Source organism: Phaenicophaeus curvirostris, chromosome 1, assembly GCF_032191515.1.
Source record: "Phaenicophaeus curvirostris isolate KB17595 chromosome 1, BPBGC_Pcur_1.0, whole genome shotgun sequence".
NCBI lineage: Eukaryota > Metazoa > Chordata > Aves > Cuculiformes > Cuculidae > Phaenicophaeus > Phaenicophaeus curvirostris.
In genome coordinates, this window is record NC_091392.1 from 6,866,265 (window position 1) to 6,889,881 (window position 23,617).

The 23,617-nt window shown below is 42.4% G+C and overlaps 1 protein-coding gene across 4 annotated transcripts in view; it reads left to right on the plus strand.

The window, feature by feature from the left end:
• CAMK1D (calcium/calmodulin dependent protein kinase ID) overlaps positions 1-23,617 on the plus strand; it is a 231,728-nt gene that overhangs the window by 167,539 nt on the left and 40,572 nt on the right. For all 4 annotated transcript variants that reach the window (XM_069871533.1, XM_069871701.1, XM_069871789.1 and 1 more), the window contains 2 exons: positions 16,711-16,849; positions 21,364-21,490. In XM_069871533.1, the coding sequence (XP_069727634.1) occupies positions 16,711-16,849; positions 21,364-21,490 (266 nt within the window). The remainder of the gene's footprint in view (positions 1-16,710; positions 16,850-21,363; positions 21,491-23,617) is intronic.

Sequence of the window (23,617 nt, forward strand, 5' to 3'; positions counted from 1 at the left end):
CCAGAGCTGCTCTCCTGCAGGGTTTGCATCTGTTACTGCAGGAGGGAATATCCTAAAACACGGCTGACTGTTAGGCAGTGAATTCAGCTGCTGTATCTAGTTTGGCAGCTCACTCTGAGTTTCTAAGTGATCTGCATTTTGTGCCTATAAATAAAGGCAGCAGCAAAAATTGTGGCTATTGTTATGCTGTCTGTCTCTGGAATAAGCCCAGACCTGTGATCTAACCGCTCCGCCAAGGAGCTGCTCTGCTGCTTTTTTGCACACTTTCTATCTATTGCATTTCAACCTGATCTCCTGACTGGGCTACCAGGGGGTCCTGGTGTGAAGGTGACCAAGAGGAACATCGTGGAAAGCTCTGGGTCGCAGGGCAGTCCTACGCTGCAGGGACAACCTGATTGCAGCTGTGATGCCGTTGTCCCTTCCACATCGCTGGGCAAGGTTTGTGGTGGTGCCTGCATCATCTGTATAGGACGTCCACAACATGGTTGTGTGATGGACACATCAGACCCTCTGAGACCCTACACCTGGAGTCTATTGTACTAGACCCTAGAGAGCTGAGAGGTCTGTTCTTGCAAGCAGAGGCTTTAGGGATATATTTATGATTGCACAACAATGTTATCATTCCTTTATATTGTGACTACTTCCTTGAATCCAGAGGCACTGCTGCGTGTGGGATGTGCTGCTTAATTAACATGTTCTCTGCTGGGTGACCATATCCTTAAGGAAGCTGAACCGTGGAAAAAAATTGTGATATTGCAGCTTGATTTTGCATCTTCAAATAGGGCTTCAGTCAGCTCTGAAAGTCAAGTTCAGCTGGGTTTGTGTCTAAGCTTCTGGCCTCAGGAGCACTAGGGTATCAGGCATTGCCTTGTGGGAAGGCTGGGCACTTCCAGCCTTAACATTCTGGTGGCAACAATGAACATGAGCACTTAAAGTAGGACAATTATATATATATATATATATAAAATCATTAAAATATTGACTCCATTTTCCCAATAAATAGTTTACTTTAACTGAGTTTTATATAGAGGTGCTTTTAACATACTGGAATAGCATTTTAACAAAAAGCACTTTAACAAGGGGGTTTCAGCCCGGTGCTTAACAGCTATAAGGGGGGAAACGTTTGGTATTTCTGTTTTCCTAGCCTCCTGAGAACATACCAGTAAGATTCCTCCTAATTGAACCCTTAAACTTTTAATGCAGTCTCTGGACTGATATGCATTTGCCATATGTTTTACTTAGATGTTAAATGAGTGACTAAGGCCTTTACTTGGCCTGTTAAACTGAATTGATGACATTTTAATATTGCACAGGGAATACTAGAGCCAAATAGAAAACAGGCATCTGTGGCGCTGAGACGGGTCAATCCTGGCACTGTGCTGAGGACCCAGACCAGGGAGTTGAGTTCTTGCAAACAGAGCACCACAAATAACACAGCCAGAGCAGAGCAGCATTTTCAGCAGTGGCTTTGGATGTTCATACCTGGTTGTAACTCATTATTTAAGGGCTGCCTAAAAGCACTTTATAAATCATTGACATGAAGTCTGTTTTCCATAGAGGTCTGTAACAAACAGTTGAAGTGAATGGCTTCTCCTACTATATAAATACACCTGGTTTGCCTGCTGGAGAGGTGGGTGTGCTCTCTCTCTCTGCAAGACCAAACTTGGCTTGGTGATTTTTCAAGTTATTGAAGACATAGGCTAAGATGACCATCTACTAAAAGCATGACGGGATGAACATACGCCTTAAAGGGATGAACTTGGCTCCTTACAAAGGTTAAGGGAACAATTGATGCTAATTTTGATGGACCCCGTTACTGCTCTGTGGCATTAACGTCAATAAGGCAGTCACAATGCTGAGTGAGTGTTATGGCGCTGAGGGAGTCTTGTGTTATTTTCTGAGAGGTGGAACATTTTTAGAAGTATGGAAAACACCTTGTGGTTTAGGGCACTTTCCAAGAGTTGGAGCTATTGGCTTGAATCCCCCTCTTCTTTCTTCCAGCTGGAGTGGGGAATGGAGTTTGTGCCCCATGTCCTGGGAGCTTTGCTGCTCAGAGTTGGCTGCATGCTGAGTCTTGACCTGTTGGCAGTGGTGGTACCAGGCTTATCTGAACCATGCATTTGTTTGTAGATTTCTAATTCCCCCTTGAGGGACCCATGTCCCTTTTTAGATTCATCCTTCAGTGCCTTGCCCAAAGTTGTGGAGGAAATTGGAGGCAGAGCAAAGGTTAAACACCATTCCCCTGCCTTGCTGCTCTTGCCATGCAGGGAAGTGCAATGGCCCCACTTGTCTCACACCTTCCTGCCTACCAGCATGAGGGACCCGAGGAGAAGAATTGTGGGGCTGCACTCACTTTGTGAGGATCAGATTATTACTGCAGTAATAATTTCTTTACCAGCTCTGGTTTTAGTGAGACCTTTTTTGTCATGCAGGCAAGCAAAGATCGCCTGATTGGCAGAGAGGTCAGGCCATCTAGCTGTGGATATTTAACATTTTAGCACTTCTCTTTGGTCTTTTCCTTAGGAGCAGCATAACAGCAGTTTACTGATTTGAATGCATTGGCTCATGGAGACTCAGTAATTCCCTGGCAGTGCCTGGACTGAGGGAACTGAGTTTTAATAGCTTCCTCTATTTTCAGTCTCAGAATCACTCTCAGGCAGATAACCAGTCACTAAGATAAGACTGGAGTAGCTGCTATAGATAAGTTTCCTCTAGACACGGTCTGTGCCAGAATAAAATTTGCTTCAATCTAATTATTCTGCTGTACAAATTGCCCCACTACCTAGCTGTGTCCTTCTTCATACGTAATCTTCGGATCATTGCTAGTCACACTGGCTTGGACTTGCTTCTTTGTCAAGCCCCAAATTAACACTGTTTAAGTGAAATCCTCCACTGTTGTAATCAGTGCAAAACCACTGACACATCTGGGTCTGTCCCTCTCCATATTTGCCCATCGCTTGTCACCTGCTATCACCGAATGCAGGACACTTGGGATCGCTCTGCAGGGCTTGGGAGCCCCGCAGCCAAAGTCTGTATTTCATTTTTGCCTGTGAGTTTTTGCAGTGTGCTCTGACTACCCTATTAGCAAAAACCCCTAAGTATCCAACTGTTTTCTAAACTTCCTGGAGTTCTTAATTTATAAATCACACAGCCCAGGAGCCCAGCAAGGGTTATGTTTCCTAGATTATCGTTCGGGTTTGATCTAATTATTAGATTTGGCTTGAGATGGAGGAGGAACTTTTGATTTTAATTTTCACTTAACTATGTTCATAACATATGCATCGGATATTAATAAACCAGAATTAGCACTTAGGAGTATAGGTGTAAAATGTAAAAAGCAATTTAAAAACTTAATTTTTTAAGTTACAGCTGAATCCATGAAATTATGAGATCATGTTATTTTGTCAGCAAGAATGCCCAGGATCTTTTCAGATGCTATACTGGCCAAAATAGGTAGGTAGCAGTTAAATGGTAATGCTGAGGATTCCATATGGGGCATACTGAGTTGTCATAGTGACAGTTCCAACCGGCTTGGCATTGCGCCCATTGGTGCCACATGTGCTGGCTTACAACTCATTCATGGCCAGCCTGGTGGGTTGAAAGAACTCTCCTGGGGTTGTCGCCTGCCATGGGCCTCCCCAAGAACAGTGAGGCTGAGCTGGGAGGATCAGTTTGATGACTGTAATCAGCAGCTGGTGCGGTTTTATAGGTTCTGTTTTTGCTGTTACTTGGGACTAGCTCATGAATGGGATTTTACAGGGCAGTTTAAGTATGCAATGTGAAACATGGGGAAATTATATACTTTATAGTCCCCAGGAGGTAGAGTTCAAGGCTTTGGGATGCTCATATTGGATGCTTTGGAGACTGGGGACCTTGGGGGAAATGGGAACCAGATCCTCACTTTTTGCCTACTCTCCTTTGGGGTGATGTTTCCCAGGAGCTGCCTTAGGGGTGCCGCTCCTGGAAGGGGGATTTTTGTGGTGGTGTTGTGCAGGATGGACAGGAGTGTCACCGTGCCCTTCGTCAGCACCACTGCCATCCTCACGCTTGATGGTCTTACCTTGAGAAGATAATCCAGATACCTGCTGTGAGATAGAGAAGAGTCTTTGAACTGTGCTCTGTTGGGCTTTTGGCTCTGTTGGTTCTGGATGCAGCTCCCACAAATTACTGCATCTGAGACTAGTTCAGCTTATCTCCTTTTTTACAGCAAAGTTTGATTATTTGTTATATCAGTCATAGTTTTTTTCTTTTTTCAAACATCAGCTTTTACAGTTCATCACTATTAAACCTATTAAAAGATATTACGGAAATAGACACAGCAATGGCAACACAAACTCTTGAAATATTGTGCATGAACTATAAGGGTTTGCTTGTTGGTGTTGATTTGCTCTTCAGTCTTGAAAATAAAATTACTGTGGAGCTACTTGTGTTGATTAATGAAGAATTAGCCGGCAACTTTAATTGTCTGTGTCAAGGCAACTGTGTAAAGTGTTAAGTTAGACAACTGCCTTGGAGTAATAATGTATAAGTGGATATTTAAAATCTCTCCCGAGGCCATGGGACACTCTCAGTAAAAACCAGAATGCCTGACAGCTGGCCAGCCTGATTTGTTAAGACTCGGGAGCAAATAAACCTTTAAAAATAACAGATACATAAAATCTTCCCTCTTTCACTGGAGTCCTCATTATTAACATGAACATGTGTTTGTTTTCATCTGTGTGATTAGATTCTTGGAAGTCATCTCTGTGATGAATTAGTGATTTCCATTAGAAACATCTCAATGGCCTGGACTAAATCAGCCTCCGGTAAGGCAATAATTGAAGAATTATTAAAATAAGCCCCGGGGAACATTTGTTTTATGTAGGACATTCTGGAAACTTTCTCTTTTGTGTACTATATCTTTCAACAAATACTTTCCCTCCAGGAAGGAATTATTTTATTTTTTTTTAAAGGCAGTAAATTCAGCTGTTGCGCAGAATAAAACCAGTAAATCTGTGGCTGTGGCACCTGGTTTTAGTGCCAAGCATGGACTGAGCAAGCACAGAGTGCTGCTGGCAGGATTGTCCTCTCTGTCCTCCCTGCACCCAGCTGGTTTCACTTGTGGTTTCCCATCATTTTTGGATGCTGCCCAGTTTTGCCTGGTTGCTTCACTGGCTGCTAGCAGCATCTCATTCTTCCCATCTCTCGTGGGGATGCTGTAGACAGCATCTCCTTGAGGAGCTCATCCCACAGTAGTTGAAGAGCAAAAATCACGTGAGCCTTCATGCTTCACATGCCCAACTTCTGTTATTTTTTGGAGAATATCAAGAATTAGGACCAGATGCCTTTTTTTTTTTTTTAAAGAAACTATCTCTTGTACATCATAAATCTTGCCTCAAGGCTCTGAGAGAATATCTCTGCTGCCCACCCTCCAGCCAAAGAACAATAAATCAGTGGATCCTGCTCGCCCCTGCCGTGCCTTATCTGTGCAAAGGGCACAGCTTGGAAATTAGCTGTTGCTAATGGGAGATAGCAGCTGGCATTCTGCAAATAAACATGAAGCTTTAGTCTCAAGTGCTGTTCCTGGCCCATCAACAGTGCGCAAGCAGCATCACAAGTCACATCCACTCACAGATTTCCTGCATGGAACTGGAAAAGAATGGGTAATGTGAAAAATTGCAATGAGTAGAGTAAGTTAGAAGAAAATCCCAGGTGGGACACAGCAAGGTGAGATTTGGACCAGTGTGTTTGCCATAAACTGCTTTTAAAAACTTTGATCTGGCCGAGTATGCCACTCACCTTAGAATCATAGAATCATAGAATCATAGAATCATAGTATCATAGAATCAACAACCAGGTTGGAAGAGACCCACCGGATCATCGAGTCCAACCATTCCTATCAAACACTAAACCATGCCCCTTAGCACCTCGTCCACCCGTGCCTTAAACACCTCCAGGGAAGGTGAATCAACCACCTCCCTGGGCAGCCTGTTCCAGTGCCCAATGACCCTTTCTGTGAAAAATTTTTTCCTAATGTTCAGCCTAAATCTCCCCTGGTGGAGCTTGAGGCCATTCCCTCTTGTCCTGTCCCCTGTCACTTGGGAGAAGAGGCCAGCACCCTCCTCTCCACAACCTCCTTTCAGGTAGTTATAGAGAGCAATGAGGTCTCCCCTCAGCCTCCTCTTCTCCAGGCTAAACACCCCCAGCTCTCTCATCCGTTCCTCATAAGGCCTGTTCTCCAGCCCCCTCACCAGCTTTGTTGCTCTTCTCTGGACTCGCTCCAGAGCCTCAACATCCTTCTTGTGGTGAGGGGCCCAGAACTGAACACAGTATTCGAGGAGCGGTCTCACCAGTGCCGAGTACAGAAGGAGAATAACCTCCCTGGACCTGCTGGTCACACCGTTTCTGATGCAAGCCAAGATGCCATTGGCCTCCTTGGCCACCTGGGCCACTGCTGGCTCATGTTCAGTCGCTGTCAACCAACACCCCCAGGTCCCTCTCCTCCAGGCAGCTTTCTAGACAGACTTCTCCTAGTCTGTAGCACTGCACAGGGTTGTTGTGCCCCAAGTGCAGGACCCGGCATTTGGCCTTGTTAAACCTCATCCCATTGGACTCTGCCCAGCGGTCCAGCCTGTTCAGATCCCTTTGCAGAGCCTCCCGACCCTCCAGCAGATCGACACTTCCACCCAGCTTAGTGTCGTCCGCAAACTTGCTAAGGGTGCCTTCACTCACCACGGCCTGTTTCTACTGTCCCCTGACTGGGCAGGATTAATCAACTTCTGCACAATCCTGAGGTCTCCAATTCCTGTTCTCCCGGTTCTTTCAATGACACTAAAAGTGCCTTTGCAGCACCAATTGAAACAGAAATTTACTGGCTAAAGGTATCATATTGCTCTAAACAGTCACATAACTTCTGGTTAGCTGAGACTGCACCTATGCTGTAAGAATTCAGTTTGAATTCAGTTTGGAACGGTTGGACTTGATGATCCGGTGGGTCTCTTCCAACCCGGTTATTCTGTGTGATTCTGTGTGTGAATTCTCTACACTGCTCAAAATTGGAGAAATTCACTCTCTGCTGTGGAAAATGGGGATGTCTTGATTGAACAGTGATAATGTAAATATTTTGAGATCTAGTAGAGTGAACAAACTATGTTCAGAAGAGAGTGGTAATTGGAGACACTGTTCAGCCAGGAGCTATGTATCTGAGGCAAAAATTGTAGTCTTTGTTTTGTCTGGGGTCAGATTAGGTTATCATAATGGCTTTAGAATCTATGAATCTGTCAGATTTGATTTTAAGTGAGTGAATCAAAAGACTCCCTTAATGTAAGTATGTACATTCAGACCAGAGTTGAGTGAATAATTCGATAATTAATTTGATGAGCACAAACATAAGAACATAAGCATCATTTTACTGGGTCATACCAAAGGTTCATCTGTTCCAGGATTGTTTCTCAGATGACAATGGCTTTTGTCTTAAATCCACCAACGGCTAATTCCATTAGATAGTCCATTTCTCATCTGTGATGTGAAATAATTCCTTATATTTCCCTTTTCCATGCTCCATCCTTTTCATGATTTTGTAGAGCACTATTGTATCTCCTCTGTCATTTCATTTCTTTGTAAATGTGGTCTCTTTTTCATGGAGAAGCTCTCGGTCATGCTTTTTTTCCTTCTGTGCACTTTCCCAAGTTTAACTATACTTTTGGCCAAAGCATCTCTGGGACTCTTTTCCATCAAGGCTGTCAGGCTGGGATTTGTCAGAGTGAACACAGAAGTGGATATTCCTGTTCCTTACAGCCTGAAGTCTGCCTTTAGCAGCATCACACTCTAGAAACGCCTCCTTCCTTGTGTTGGCTGAAGGAGATGAGGCTGGTAGCTCAGACACAGGTGCTTATTCTGTAGACTTGCAAGACTGGGTGAGATGAACTTTGTCAAAATGTCAAAGGTGTGAGTGTACCGTGGATGTTTAGAGAGACAAATAATTTTCTCCTTTGCTTTCAGTTTTGTCCCAAACATTTTGCTTGCTTTTTCATGGCCACAGAGCATTTCAGCGAACTGTCCCTGATAACTCCAATATTTTTTCCCATTTTTGATAACTCAAATATTTTTTCTCATTTTTGTAGATAACCTTAAATTTTGCGTGTGCCATAGATTGTTTTTTCCTTTCATTTACTTTAGTTGTTTGCAGATTTCTTAATAAATGCTTCATTATAAGCAACTAGAATTTTGTGTTTTCTCTTTATCAATTCTCTGCAAATTTCTTTACACTTTCTCAAAAACCATAGAGCACATTAATGACTTTTTGTAATGTATGTAAATATAGTTGCTGTAAGAGTTTTATAAACCAAGATACCTACATGATTTAGAGCTAGGTTGGTTTATGTGATTTTAAAATTTAGTTTCTTGTGTTTTGTTTCTACCAACTTCTTCCACAAGGTGAATTTTGCAATAGCATATATTGACTGGTTGACTGCATTTGGTTTTTTGGTTTGAAATAAAATTTTCTTGAGTGTGTTTGTCTAGGACAGAAGAACAACTCAAAGCTGTACATCCTAGGGAAACCTAGAGAAAAGTAGAATTTACGTGCGATACAGATGATACAAGGAGCTTCAGAGCTTTTTCTGCACTGAAGCAAGTATTATGCAATATTATCTTAACATCAGCTGTTCCTGTGATGACAACTGTCTGCAAACTTACTTGTGAGAAAGCATGAGGAAATTGGACTCAGAAAAACAAATAGACAGACAAGAGCAAATTTCTATTAAGTGTTATTCACAGAAAAGCTGGGCTGTTTAAGCTCCAGCTGAGAGTAACGTTACAGTACTTTTCTGTGGTCCTTTCTGATTTTTAGCACTGCATTTATCTTATATTTCATAATTATTTACTATATATTGCATAATTTACGGTGTTGATTTTCAGTTACATCAATTCTCATTATTTCAAAGTCTGTTCTTCCTAGTTGATGCTGGCAGGACATTTTCCATTGGAAAACAAGTCAAAAGGAAAACAAACCCAACCTATTAGTACTGAAACATGACCTACTTTTAAATTGCTGTCAGGTGAGGAATCTCCTCCAGATTTTAACTATCCACTTATTTTATGGAGAGCTGGAGGAATATGACAGCAGTTAGGAAATACATTGTTCCAGCCCTCAGACACTGGAAAATGTATTTTCTGTAGTCATTTGTCTGCAGAGTTCTACTTTTCTGTTTTCTAGAGGCAAAATGAGAAAATTTGAGGCAACAAAGTCACTTAAATGTAGATACATACATACATACACATACATATTTACAAAAAATGAGCAAGGGTGTGCTTGGGCTGATTTACTGACATCGCATGTAAGGAAATTAATAAATCAGGGAGTAACTGCCTCTTTAAAACTAAAGTTTTGGGCTTTTTAGTGCATACTGTTCATATTTTAATGAGAGGTTTTTTTAAATGCTGTAGTTTTTTTTTTCAGGGTAAAACCCATGGTGAATCCATTGTTTGTATGTATTCACATGGGGTGACATTAAACTGCTGATTGATGTGGTGAGCACAGGTGAAAGTCACCATTGCTGAGCTTCAGGTTTGGCTTTTCCTTCAATGCAAAGCCATGAAAAAAACCAAACTGAATAGGCAACACGTATGTCATAGAATCATAGAACAGTTTGAGTTGGAAGAGACCTTTAAAAGTCATCTAGTCCAACTGCAATGAGCAAGAACGTCTTCAGCTAGATCAGGTTCCTCAGAGCCCCATTCAATCTGCTTGAATGTTTCCAGGGATGGGGCTTCTACCGCCCATCCGGGCAACCTCTTCTAGTGTTTCATCATCCTCTGTGGCAAGGAGCACACTTGAGTGTGATCAAGCTTCTAATACTAGATGATTCCTTGGCTGGAATGTGGAGGTGCCAATCAAAATATAAGAGCTCAAAGGAGTGGAAAAAAAATGTGCCCATCTTCAGGTCTCTACAGCTACCTGAAAGGAGGTTGTAGACAGGTGGGTGCTGGCCTCTTCTACCAAGTGACAGGTGATGGGACAAGGGGGAATGGCCTCAAGCTGTGCCAGGGGAGGTTCAGACTGGACTTCAGGGAAAAATTTTTCACAGAAAGGGTCATCAGGCACTGAAACAGGCTGCCCAGGGAGGTGGTTGAGTCACCATCCCTGGAGGTGTTTAAAAGATGAGCAGACAGGGTGGTCAGGGGCGTGATTTAGTGGCATGGTTGGACTTGGTGATCTAAGAGGTCTTTTCCAACCTAGTGTTTCTATGATTCTGCCATCATGGTGTTTGTAGACCTCAGAGACAGGAAAGTTTGCTATGACATTCCTTAGGATTTCATTGCATGGTAGGGTTATCGGTGCAGGTTACTTTACTGCAGATAAATGCCTCATAAATAGTGATGGTAGCGCTGGGGGAATGTTGCTGTAGTTGGCAGGTCCTAGGTCTCCATGTACCACTGTCTGTGGGAACAAGAATAGATGATGGCAAGTGGACTGCTTGCATTTGAAGGGCTGTCATAAGCTGTCAGTCAGTAAGGTTTAGTCACAGGAGGCTTAAAAACCTGAGATCCTTTGTCATTTGTTTGCTGTTAGTGCTGCCACACTTCTTACTGCGGAGAGAACTGGGAAATTTTGAACACAATGTTGAATATTTGAATACTGAATAAAATTTTGAATAAAACAGGACAACATTGACCTTGAAAAATCATGGACCTCAAAAGAACTCCACAGTAGGGCATCTGTGAAGCAAAATGTTTTCTCCAAAGGTTTTAGCTGCCAAACTGCATTACACCCTTGAGTGGAGCTTTCCAGGGACTTAATGGACTTGTCCCACTGGAAACAGAATTCTGTTCTCCAAAGCACAACCTCACTACAGCTGCTCAGCAAATGTCATGTGAAACTTTTAATGTGGGAAAAAGACTGTTTTAGCTTGATCAGTTTGGTTCTGAGAGATGACAGTATAATTTTTGCTGAAACATGTCCTCAGAGTGGGAGGCAGCTCTCTGGTGCAGCCACCATTGCTGTGGTGATGAAGTAAATCCCACAGCAAGGTTGCGTTGAACACCACTATCAAAGCAGAGAGTGCTAGCACATCCATCCATGTCTACCACACCTGTGCTATGGAAAAAAAAAAAAAAAAAAGCCAAAACCAATCCTGCCTCCTTTCATCGGTAGCCTTGGAGCGTATATTTATGTTACCATTAGATTTTTAAAGTGGGTGATTTAAAGCTACAATAACAAGGAAAGTCTTTGCCTCTTTCAGGCTGAATATTTTATGATGTGCTGCAAATGAGAAAGCCAGTGCAGTTTTCTCAGATGTGTACTGAATAAGGCAAGTCTCTGTAGGACGTAGAGTATTTCTATAGCAATATCTGTCCCTGCCTGATTAACACCATAGATTATTAGCACAAGGAGAATTTTAATCACACGCTTATATTTGCAAAAGGTCAGGCTGAATAATCATAATGTTCCTTTCTGGGTCTAAAATCTATTAATCTGTTTACTCATTTTCTTTTTATGTGTTACATTGTTTGAACAATGAGTTGAGGGCAGTCAATTTCTCTTTCATTTCAAACAGTGAGCTGGCTGAGTTTGCTCTCTGGTTCTCATGCGTTTTCACAATGCAAAGGAAGCTTAAAGCCAAACAGAAAGCTCCTCCATTAAAAACAAAATAAACTTTAAAAATGGAAATATTTGTATTAATAAGAATTCTTTAAGTAGAGAAAACTAATGCTCAAAGCCAGAACTTCCCAGAAATGGTCCCTTCGGTCTTTCTTATCTCATCTCATACTTCTCACACTTCCAGTTTCATGCCCTGGGGGCTGAGTTACGTGCTTTTTCTGATTTATATTGTAGGAAATTGCAAACGTGTTAACTTTGGATCAGTGAGCTGTTCACGGGTTTAGGGTAGTGTTCTTATTTTAACTATGTTTCATATTGGCCTGGGATGTCTCCTGATCCAGGTTTCTGAAATCAGCCCTCCTTTCATTAGGCATCCCTAATCTGCAGGTTTAAACAGTGTTTGCAAGTCCCTAAGGACGTCTGTCTTTCTGCGTTGGTTGTTTTAACCCAGCCTGGTGGTGCTTTGATGCCCTGTCCAGCGGAGGCTGGATCGTAGCTTGAACTGCAGTAAAGCATCAGGTGAACTTCGTATGCTTCTGGCAGAAAAGCCTACGAGCTCTGAAGAGCTTTGATGGGATTCTCTGTGTAAATTCACCGCTGATGAGTTCATCAATACGACTTTTGATAAAAAGCAATTAAACTGTCAAGCAGTAAACAATCCAAAGCAATTCCAGTCGGTACTCCAAAGGAGAAAAACATCAATGTTTTGCCAAATGGTAATGCAGTCAAAGCGTTATTTCAAAGGGTGTTATTTTTCAAGTTCCTAAAACAAGCAGAAAGGTTCCTACAGTTGATAACACTGGGGTGCAGGGGTGAATAAATGAGAGTATTTATCTGTACACACAGATGGTACCAGCAAGAGAAAGAAAGGGTAACATGAATACATTAATACCAATATATGACTAACATATTTTTAGTTCCAGAATTTATTTGTTCTTTTATTCGTGTATTTTTTTTACCTCAAGGCTAACATATGTAGGGATGTCCTCAGCCAGGCAGCCCCACTCTGGCAGTGATCTGGCAAGTACTTGGTTTGAGTGACCTGCAGCACATGGCTGTACATGTCACAGTGCTGGCAGAAACATCAGAAATCCAGAGAGACTGGCTCTTGGTTTATGAGTTTAGGAGTCTTCCTCTGTGCCTGGGAAGATCATGGAACAGATCCTCCTAGAAGACATGCTAAAGCACACGGAGAACATTGAGGTGATTAATAACAGCCAGCACAGCTTCACCAGGGGCTCAACCACCTCCCTGGGCAGCCTGTGCCAGTGCCCAATGACCCTTTCCCTGAAAAATTTTTCTTGATGTCAAGCCTGAACCTCCCCTGGTGGAGCTTGAGGCCATTCCCTCTTGTCCTGTGCCCTGTCACTTGGGAGAAGAAACCAGCTCCCTCCTCTCCACAACCTCCTTTCAGGTAGTTGTAGAGAGCAATGAGGTCTCCTCTCAGCCTTCTCTTCTCCAGGCTAAACAACCCCAGCTCTCTTAGCCACTCCTTGTAAGACTTGTTCTCCAGCCCCTTCACCAGCTTCATCACTCAGTGCTCTACCCCAGTTTTCCTTGCTGTTTTGCTCCTGGAACAGCATTGGTTTCTGTCAGTCCTTGGGCACCATACAGGCAGCAGCATTCCCAATGACATTGCGGTTGAGTTAACCCCATTTTGGAGGAGAAAAGCCATATGGACATAAGCTCCATATGGAAAGTAGTTATGGCCTAGGGTGCTGAGTTGCAGAGCATCACCAGGAGGTCAACCCTAGCTGTGACTCTTGTGCACAGGAGGGACACTCTACAAGTGAGTGCAAACATGTAATGCAAATCCCACGTACATAACACAGAGTCACCACACAAATAAACAGGAGCAAGAATACCTCAGCTCTCTGTGTACCTGGGCTGCTGTTGACACTCTGAATAAGCAAGTGGCTGTGAATTTAGCAGCTGCCCCTTCTGAGTTCTTGCATTAAGCCTCGGTTTGCAATGCATCATTTAAGGGTTACAGATATTTTCCATGTGTTGAAAGAAAATTTTAAACAGATTGAGACTGGGTACAGTAGATCCACTGGGCTAAGTTTGACTAAGAAAAGCTTTTGATTAAAGAATGAAGCTTAAGGGGGATGGGGGACGAGCTGGCATGGAGAGAAACGTTGTCATTTTAATGAATAAATTTTTCTTTAAGTATACTCTTTGCAAATGTCAAAGGAGAGAGTCCTTGTGCAGGAAAGCACGTGACATATATCGGTATCTACTCAACAGTCCATATCTTGAATATAACAAAACCGTATGAAATTGCAAAATGGCATGGTGTTTTCATGGGGAAATGTGCTATATTCAGTCACATTAATTACTGTGTGGGCTCAATTTTCAGTGCAATCAATCCATGGGAAACAAAAGGGCTGCAGGCGAAATATAAAAAGACAGTCAAGTAATAGGAGCCAGATTCAATAAAATTGTATCTGCCTTCAGTGAACAGTGAGGCAGAGATGTGTCCGTTCACCCTCCCTGCACAAGGCATGCAATGGTTTGGGCATAGGGTGTAAATCTTTGAGGGGCACGGAGCAACACCCTATATATATAAAGTGGTGTATATATACAAATATGATAAATACAAATCCTGTTGTGAGAAGCAATGAATTAAAGAGTTGTAATAGGAGATTTCCTGTGCAGTGTTCAGGGTGTCATCTCCAAGCAGGTTGTTGTGTGATGGCACTTCTGATGCTGCAGACTCTACCTGCTATGCCCTCCTTCCCCACTGTGCTGTAAGTCCTAGACCTTCCACCTTGGTACAGTATCAGGGTGCTTTTGTCACCCTGCTGTCAGCCGGGCACTGCTGCTCCAGCCCTTCTCTGCTGGCAGCATGCAGCAAACTGCAGGGCTGCCGGTATCACCTGAGGTCAGGAGACTTAATAGTCTTAATAGTGAGGTCAGGGTGGACTTAATAGAATCATAGAATAGTTAGGGAAGGGACCTTAAAGATCATCTAGTTCCAACTCCCCTGCCATGGGCAGGGACATCCCACTAAATCATGTTGCTCAAAGCCTCATCCAACCTGGCCTTGAACACCTCCAGGGATGGGGCATCCACAACTTCACTTGACAGCCTGTTCCAGTGTCTCAGCACTCTCACGGTGAAGAAATTCTTCCTAATGTCTAGTCTAAATCTGCCCATCTCCAGTTTATACCCATTCTCCCTCATCCTATCACCACAAGCCTTTATGAATAGTCCCTCTCCAGCTTTCTTGTAGGCTCCTTTCTAGTACTGGAAGGTTCCTATCAGATCTTCTTGGAGTCTTCTCCAGGCTGAACAACCCCAACTCTCTTAGCCTGTCCTCATAGGGAAGGTGCTCCAGCCCTCGGGTCATCTTTGTAGCCCTCCTCTGGACCTGTTTCAACACTGCCATATCCTTCTTATGCTGAGGATTCCAGAACTGGACACAATACTCCAGATGAGGTCTCACAAGAGAGGAATAGAGGGGCAGAATCACCTCCCTCGACCTGCTGGCCACACTTCTTTTGATGCAGCCCAGGACACGGTTGGCCTTCTGGGCTGCGAGCGCACACTACCAGGCTTCTCATCACCCAGCACCCCAAGTCCTTCTCTGCAGGGCTGCTCTCAATCACATCATCCCCCACAGGGTACAGAAAACAGGGATTGCCCTGACCCAGGTGTAGGAAGCTGAGTCAGATCCTGGGTGAACTCCACCTTTACTGCAGAGTTGCAGTTCAATGCCAGCATTTTAGCAAGACATGTAGTGTGTTTGCCTAGCACTTAATAGGAGGATTATCTGGTTTGGTTTATTTAATTATTTCTGAGGTTGCTTTTCATTTTCCTAGTTGAATGTGTTCATTCTTAGTGGTAGCCTTCTCTTCCATTCAGGCTCCAAACTTCCCTGGGAAGTGACTTCATGGCATTATTCAAGCAGATTATTTCTTGGAGTGGCTGTGGCTGAATTACTTAGTGTTCATATAATGGCAAGCTCCCACTCCATATGTATTTAATGATGGTAATAATTTATTATTTTTCCCTTTATTAGGCTTGTTTTTAAAGAAAGTTTTACTGTGCTATTTACGATATGCTAAGTGGTGCAACTTGCTGAAAAACATATCACATACATTTTATTTTTTAATAGGTTTTGCCTGTTAAAATGGAAATCTTTTATTTACCAGAATAGGGCAGGTTTTTGCTGACGGTTTTATTATTTCAATTACTCAGGCATTTCTTTCCTTTTTTGTTTCCCCAGATACTCCTCCTGGTCATTTTAATGTATCCATTCTTTATTTAAAATTGGGTTCAGAATGTGTTATTTCTAGCAGGGCAGAGGAAAAGTGTAATATAGCATACATTAGATACTGGTATATCAAAGTTTTATTTTCTTTCTTCTTCAGGCTGTGGAATCCTTTCTCCATCTGTGTCATGTGGTGATTAATCATGCTGATAATCTGCTCTCCCTCATCAATAACTGTCTAATACCAGTGCTGGGCAGAGGCTGTGCTTTGCCTAAAGAGTTTGTGGCTGCTGATAAATGAATGTACCTGTATGAGTAAAGGGGGGGACCTCTGTGATCCCTTAAATTTGCTAGAAACCCGAAGTCCTTTAATGAACTAACACTCTATAAGGCGAGCAGTAACTACTGTAAGCATTTCACTTGCCAGTGGCGAAAGGAGAATGGGGCCGTTCCCCCAGGGCAAAACCCAAGCCTTGGTCAGTGGAGTGAGAAGTGAGCCCCAGGGAATTATACTAGTAGGGAGCTTTACAAGGTCAGTGGGTCAGCGCCAGCAGGAAAGGCAGATGGAATTCACCTATACAAAGTTCACTAGGGTGAGACAGCATGCAAACTGGTGTCTGCTTCCCTGGTTCTTTCTGGGGCATAGTTGTGATTTCCCTCTGCAAGTTCTAGCGAGTCTTTGACCACTCTCTGATGTGTGATGTTTTTTATTTCCCATTGTGGCATGACCAGTACTTGGACTATGAGAAAATCAAAACCAAATGGTTGTTGGGACAACAGGGGAGTTCCCAGAGCTCCAGGTGGACGTATACTCTGCCTGTGACTAGTGTATGGCCTTGATCATCCTTTAGTGAGGTAGAAAGCACATTACAAAGCATGTCCTCACACTTCTGCGTCCCATCATGTTTTCCAGAGTGTCTGGAGGAGAGCTTTTCGACCGCATCGTTGAGAAAGGCTTCTATACCGAGAAGGATGCCAGCACCCTGATCCGGCAGGTGTTGGATGCTGTCTACTACCTGCACCGAATGGGAATAGTGCACAGGGATCTCAAGGTATGACCATAGCATGACTCAGCCTTCTGTGCAGTGTTAATAAAGGTTGCATAATTATGTGAGTCTGATGCATGTAAGTCCAGCCTTCACCTGGGAATGGCTGTTTCAATGAAGTTTTACTGTAAGAGGGATGCTTTGAAGTCTCTGTATCTTTCCATCGTAATTGGTCTTGATGAGGACACTGCAGTCAGTGCTGCTACAATGGAAGTTTTGCACACACGATGTTGGAAAAAAAGTCATTCCTTAAGACCTGAAATGTTACATTAAAGCAGGAAACTCATCCCAGCTGGGATGTAAGTGTTTACTGCAGTAAAGTATCTTGCAGATTTGCTGTGCTGTATTAGTTTTCACTTAATAATAATTTGTAACAATAAATAGTGTGGGAAAGTTGAGTGATTTCCTATCATACTATTTGAACCAGTGTTTTTGGAGACACTGCTAAAAGCGAGGATTTTTCTGAGAAACATTGTATGCCAATGTGATTTTTAGACAATTTTCCTTTCAGCTGTACCATGTTATCACATCAAAACCTCTCAGCTTTTCTTGTAAAAAAAAACCAAACAAAACATTATTTCTGTATTATTTTCTTCCAATGTCTTAAATTATTGTTAAGATAAGCTGAAAGGCTTTCATAGCACACAGCTAAACCTCCTTATCTTTTGTATCTTAAATAATAAACTAGCAGAAGATACTAGGAAAAGATACAAACAGTAAAAGAAAGCTGTGGGTTCATTTCCTGAGCTAGTTTATTATACAGAACTGAAGAACTGGAGAATTCAGTGAATAAAATAACACCTCTGGTTGTGTTTTGGAGGGCGCTCTGAACAGGAATTTCCATGGATGTTGATGCTGTGGCCTTTAGTTGTCCCGATGTGAAGAGAGAGGAATTTGGCTAAACAGGTCACATTATGTAAAGTCTTAATGAACATTAGTAGTGTCAAGAGCCACAAAGAAGTTTAAGGGTTTTCTTTTTATTTTTAAATCTGGAATGAATTTTAAAGTGCATTTTAAAATTAATTGTATTTTTAATACAGTCTGATATTAAACTGCATGTTCGCTTTTTTTTTGGCAACTCTTCTTAGTGAAGGTTGCAGTGCCAGGAATCCTCATTAAGATGGATGAAAAATTGTGATGATACTGTTTATTTGCTTTTTATCTCCTCCAAAATTAGTGCTGATGTGAAATGCTGAGTGGTGGAAAATAGCAAATTACATGCTTGTTCCCAGAATATGATGCAGTGGGGCCAAAATAGAGACCATTACTGGTGTAATCACCAGCACCAGAGTTGTCCAAGGTGGAGCAGTGCCCAAGACAGGCAGACATGGTTTTCTTTTGTGACAGCCTTAATGCAGCCGTTTTCTTCTGCAGCTCTTCAACTCCAGATGTGAATCTTTCTATCTGCGTGTGAGCCAATCCCCTAGGACTGCAAGCTTTTCCACAATTTACTTGTGCAAGGAACTTGCCTCAGTCCTATACCATCGTTCTATCATCTTCACTTGAATAGATAGAATAGAATAATAGAAAGTAGAAATATTTTTTTAAAATATTCATTTCACACATTTTTAAGGCAAAATCTTGAATTCCCTGAAGGAAAATTTACACTGATGTCCACAAATTATATTTCCTACTCAGTGTTATGTAACTTAGTTCTAACAGTCCCAAATAATGGCTTTTCTTTAAGGAGACACAGGCTAGTCTTCCATCTCCTGAAGTCTTCACATGTCACCTTCAGTTTCCATTCATTTCCTTCTCTTACACTGCAATGAATAGAAGCATTCTTATATTTATAAGAGTTCCACCACATTTCAGTGTTGTTTAATATTTTAACATGACCAGCTTTCCCTTAAGTTTGATTCATAGGAAATAACTTCATAGGATCATAGAATCACCAGGTTGGAAAAGACCTCTTGGATCATCGAGTCCAACCATCCCCATCTGCCACTAAACCACTTCTCTGAGCACCTCATCTGCCCATCTTTTAAACACCTCCAGGGATGGTGACTCAACCACTTCCCTGGGCAGCCTGTTTCAGTGTCTGATGACCATTTCTGTGAAAAATTTGTTTCTGATATCTAGTCTGAACCTCCCCTGGTGGAGCTTGAGGCCATTCCCTCTTGTCCTGTCCCCTGTCACTTGGGACAAGAGGCCGGCACCATCCTCTCCACAACCTCCTTTCAGGTAGTTGTAGAGAGCAATAAGGTCTCCCCTCAGCCTCCTTTTCTCAAGGCTAAACAACCCCAGCTCTCTCAGCTGCTCCTTATAAAACTTGTTCTCCAGCCCCTTCACCAGCTTTGTTGCTCATCTCTGGACACCCTGCAGAGCCTCAACATTCTTCTTGTAGCTTCTTTCAGTTTTCTTTCTTTTCAGGCTTCTTTTTGCAACCAGAGGTTTTGGAAGGAGGTCAAGTATAAGATCTGGTAATTGGGACTACAAATTACTTTCAGGGTTTATGTAAGGACATGCTGAATTTAGATCAAACCAACCTTCTCCAGTGGTGTTTTGGGGCAAAGACTAACTCCTTTTTGTTTGCAAGTCTTTGTCAGTACCATATTAGTTTTAAAATGACTTACAAAATCTGCTGGGAATTTCTGTTAGCACAAACATACCATGATGGCAAAAGTAGGCATATAATAGGACTTTCTATGATCTCAAAATATAAGTGCAAGGTTTTAATTGTGATCCCCCAAAATGAAACTCTGGGGAAAAATCTACTCTATAATACAACCCTTGAAAAATCTATAACAATTATTTGTTGTAATTATGTGTTATTCAGATACCAAAATAGTATTTGCTGTAGCTGAGAAAAGCATGTTTCTGCTCCAAGTCTCTAATCTAAATGACGCAGCAGCAGATAACAAGAGATGGTAGCAGATGAAGTCCAGGGAAGTCCAGCATATACAAAAGGACTGAAAGGCTGAAGCAACTCCTCTTGGTACAGAGCCACCTTGTTCACACTTTTTGAATTAACCAGCCTGAAGAACTGGAGTTCTTCTAAACTGGTTTTAAATCAGTTTAAGTTTTAAATGGGCAGGGTTTTGGCCTTAGTAATTATGAATAAGTGGGGACCTGAGGTCAGTCAGCAGAAATCGTTGGGAAATAATTGTCTTTCCCTTTAATACCAGCTCTACCAACCGATCAGAAGCGTGCTAGTATGAATCAGGAGTAACTCCACAACAGGCAGACCATGGCATAAAAAACAGAGTCATGAAGTGCCTGAAAACAGCGTCAGCATTATAATGGCCAATTAAAGCACTGGACTTACAAGGTATCATGAGAAGGAAACATAGATGGTACAATTTCATGATTATTTTTACAAACAGAATTGTTTCCTTCTTTGCCTCAGTCCCTGCTGGCTCCCAGCTGTGGATGCACCTTGTAGATCCTTTTCATGGCCATCATTCCCCATGAATAATGCCATCACTACATGGCTTCACACTGAGGTCAGGGACCCAGAAAGTGCTTTTACCTCAATTTGAGGCTAAACAGGAACCGCAGAGTAGGGTGGCAGTGATGTCAGACACACACACACACCTTCCCGCACAGTGTTTCTTCATCCCCATTTTACCTAGGAGAGGAGGTTTCAGGAGGGAGGAGGATAGATGCTGGTGCTGCTGCAGTGCAATTGCTCCTCCTTACCAGTCCAAGCTTGGATGTGTCTCAAGGAATCTTACGATGTTGTGTGGCAACAGCTGGTTCACGCCATTTCCTGGAGCACACAGTCAGCTGATAGACAAAATGTGTGCCTGCAGGTGGACATTTGCACCAGCTTTTGGGCAAAAAGCCTGCACCAGGGTTAATTTGAAGCAATGAGTATCCATGACTTTTATAGATGAAGACCCCAGGGTGCAGGTGGTGCAATGGCAGCGTCTTACCACCAAGCTGTCAAGAGTGTCAGCAGATGGTGGACCTTTCTGCAATCCCGGATATTAAGTAGGGGAAGAAGTATGCTCTCACAGCTCCTAGCCAGAGCTTTTCTGTGTGGCAGTAGTGCATTCAAAACATATGGATGGAAGACTATGCTGTAGCAGATGGTTCAGCTCTCCAGCCTGCCTGATGTTGATATAAAGTCATGGCGCTTTGTGCAGTGACTTCTATTTTTTCTCAGTATAAGCAAGTCATTGTACTTAGTGCTGTAGCTTTTTTTCCTAATCAGCTCTAGTTAAAACATCTTTGCTGTGACTTCTGTTCTACCACTCTGAAGTGATGATATGGCAGACACACTTCACAGGTAAGGGATGCGCCTTATCTCTTATTTGAGGTGCCAAAGGAGAGGTTTGTTATCTCAAGGAAGTTACAGAAAGCTCATAGTGTCGGCTTATTTAATCAGTTGCCATACAGGAGCTTGGAGAAGATCTCTTTATACATTGTAAGACTGGCTCTTCAGGATGTGGGGGAACCAAATTATGTTACTGTGTGGTGTAACTGAGGATTGCACTAAATGCAATGCATCAGCCAGCAGGCATTGTTACTGAACTTACATTTTCACAACCCATTTTGCTTGTTCTTCTTTCTAGCCCGAGAACCTGCTTTACTACAGCCAGGATGAAGAGTCAAAAATCATGATCAGTGACTTTGGATTGTCAAAGATGGAGGGTAAAGGAGATGTGATGTCCACAGCCTGTGGGACTCCTGGCTATGTTGGTAAGAGGTTTGGTCATATTGTCTGCCCACTTTTCCCAGCTGCAATATAGACACATAGTAAAAAGGAAATAATACTTGCTTTCTAGTGCTGCTACATAGTGCTCCTGAGGTTTTACAGATGTTCGTTAGATTTCAGGAGTTGCTGGTGCTGCGTCTTATGTGCTCTTCTACTTCACATCCTGATCCTGCAATCCAGCTTGGAGTCTGTGGGTTTTACTTTCATGATTCTACTCCTTTGCAGAGCGAGTCTTCTCAAAGACACTGTCTCTAGCTAAATCAGGAGTACATGAAGAATAGCCTCAAATGTATTGATTCTGCATGCACCCATAATACCAAGAAGGCTGAAGTAATGTAGCTTGTTATTTTAATTATAAAGGACAGCATTTGCCAGATTCCCCTGATAGAAGGCAGTAAAATGAGAGATCCATTCATTCAGACGTGTTCAGTAATCCTCTGTTACAGCAATGTTAAGTTACTCACTCCTAGATGTTAGTATGAAAAGGTTCTTTAGATCCTTGGGCCTTCTTGGGTGGTATCAAATTGATTCCTATCATTTATTCTTTGCTCCTCTGATTCACAGTTTGTTTACCAACATCCTTTTAAAATGTTAAAGTAACTAAATATGAGAATTATGGCCGGTGATGGCAGGGTCTGTTTGAGCAACCATTATTCAAAAGGCTCACTTCATACAAAAGATGGATCCAGCAAACCTGTGCCTTCTACAATACCAAGCTAGTCAGCTGAGACAGTAAAGTTAAATCTCTGGGGTATCCATGAAATCCATGAAACTAAAATGGCAGTGGCTATCTGAGGGACAGGTTTAGCTCACATCTTTCTGGTAGGAAAGACCTGATGTTTTCCAACAGTCAGAGAGAAGCTTCTTTTATTTTGCACCTGCCACCCAGCTCACCTCTTGTTTTCATACCTCTGGTGACAGTGTGGTGTATGAGAATTCAAACAAATGATGTGGTTGTAACACAGTGATCCATATTTGTCCCAGGAAAACCTTTTGCAGGCATTATCTTCATTCTGCACAGGTATACTCTATCCAGATAATACCAGAAAAAGGAACAGATTTCTCTGGTTTCCTACTGTGAAGCCATCATCCCATTGTGTTTTATTTTAAGATGTTTGAGTCAGGGTGCACTCAGTAGAGCCTGAAGAGCTGTCTTGTGTAATCACACCAGACTGGAAATCTTCCAAAGCACTAGCAGAAATTGAGCTGAGACAGCAGTTTTCATAATTTTTGCTGTCAGCTCCTCTGTCCTTAATTAACATGTTTTATTTTGTTCTGAAATGGGCACTGGCTAGAATAAGTCCAGATGCAAGGAAGCTTAGATGATATTTGATGAAGTGCTGATGGAAATGAGGGAGTGCAACTCTGCGTGGGCACTGGGTGATCTCATATGGCCTCTCCTCATAGCCATTTACATAAGAAAACTTGCTATTTTGGAGAGGAAGCCCTTGGATGTGACACAAATTGTAGTGCTTTGAGAGATGTTTGAGAGTTCTCATTACTTATGGTCTGGGCACTGATAGCTGAACAAGTACCTCTAGCCTCATTATTACCCTACCAAATGCAGGATTTACTCATCACAGTTCAAGAGGTCATGACTGGTTATTTCTGAAGTGCTGACAGGAGTTTTTCTCCTCATTCACAAAGAAGAACCTCTAAATGTTTATTCTATTTCGTCTTTTGCACAGAAGACAGCTCCTCTTCAGTACATTTTTTTTTTTAGTATAATTGGTTGCCCAAACAACATTTTCCAAGCACGTAAAATTTTTGCCATCAATCTCTGTGGTGATGCTGACAATTGGGCCTTTGTGAGTGCTATACCCAATGCCATGGCTTCTGCATATATGATCTGCAATTTGTCCACATCCAAAAGCTTTTGTGCCTTCCAGTGTCACTTCAATTTGCAGCACCTGCCTAACTCCCTCAAAAAAAAGTAGAAGTCCTTCCTTCCAGGCACAACATGAATATATGTCCTGGTCTGGATTGGGATTGCCATTAATCACCTCAATGTTCTCCATGTGCTTTAGCATGTCTTCTGGGAGGATCTGTTCCATGGTCTTCCCAGACACAGAGGTGAGGCTGACAGGTTGGTAGTTCTCAGGGTCATCTTT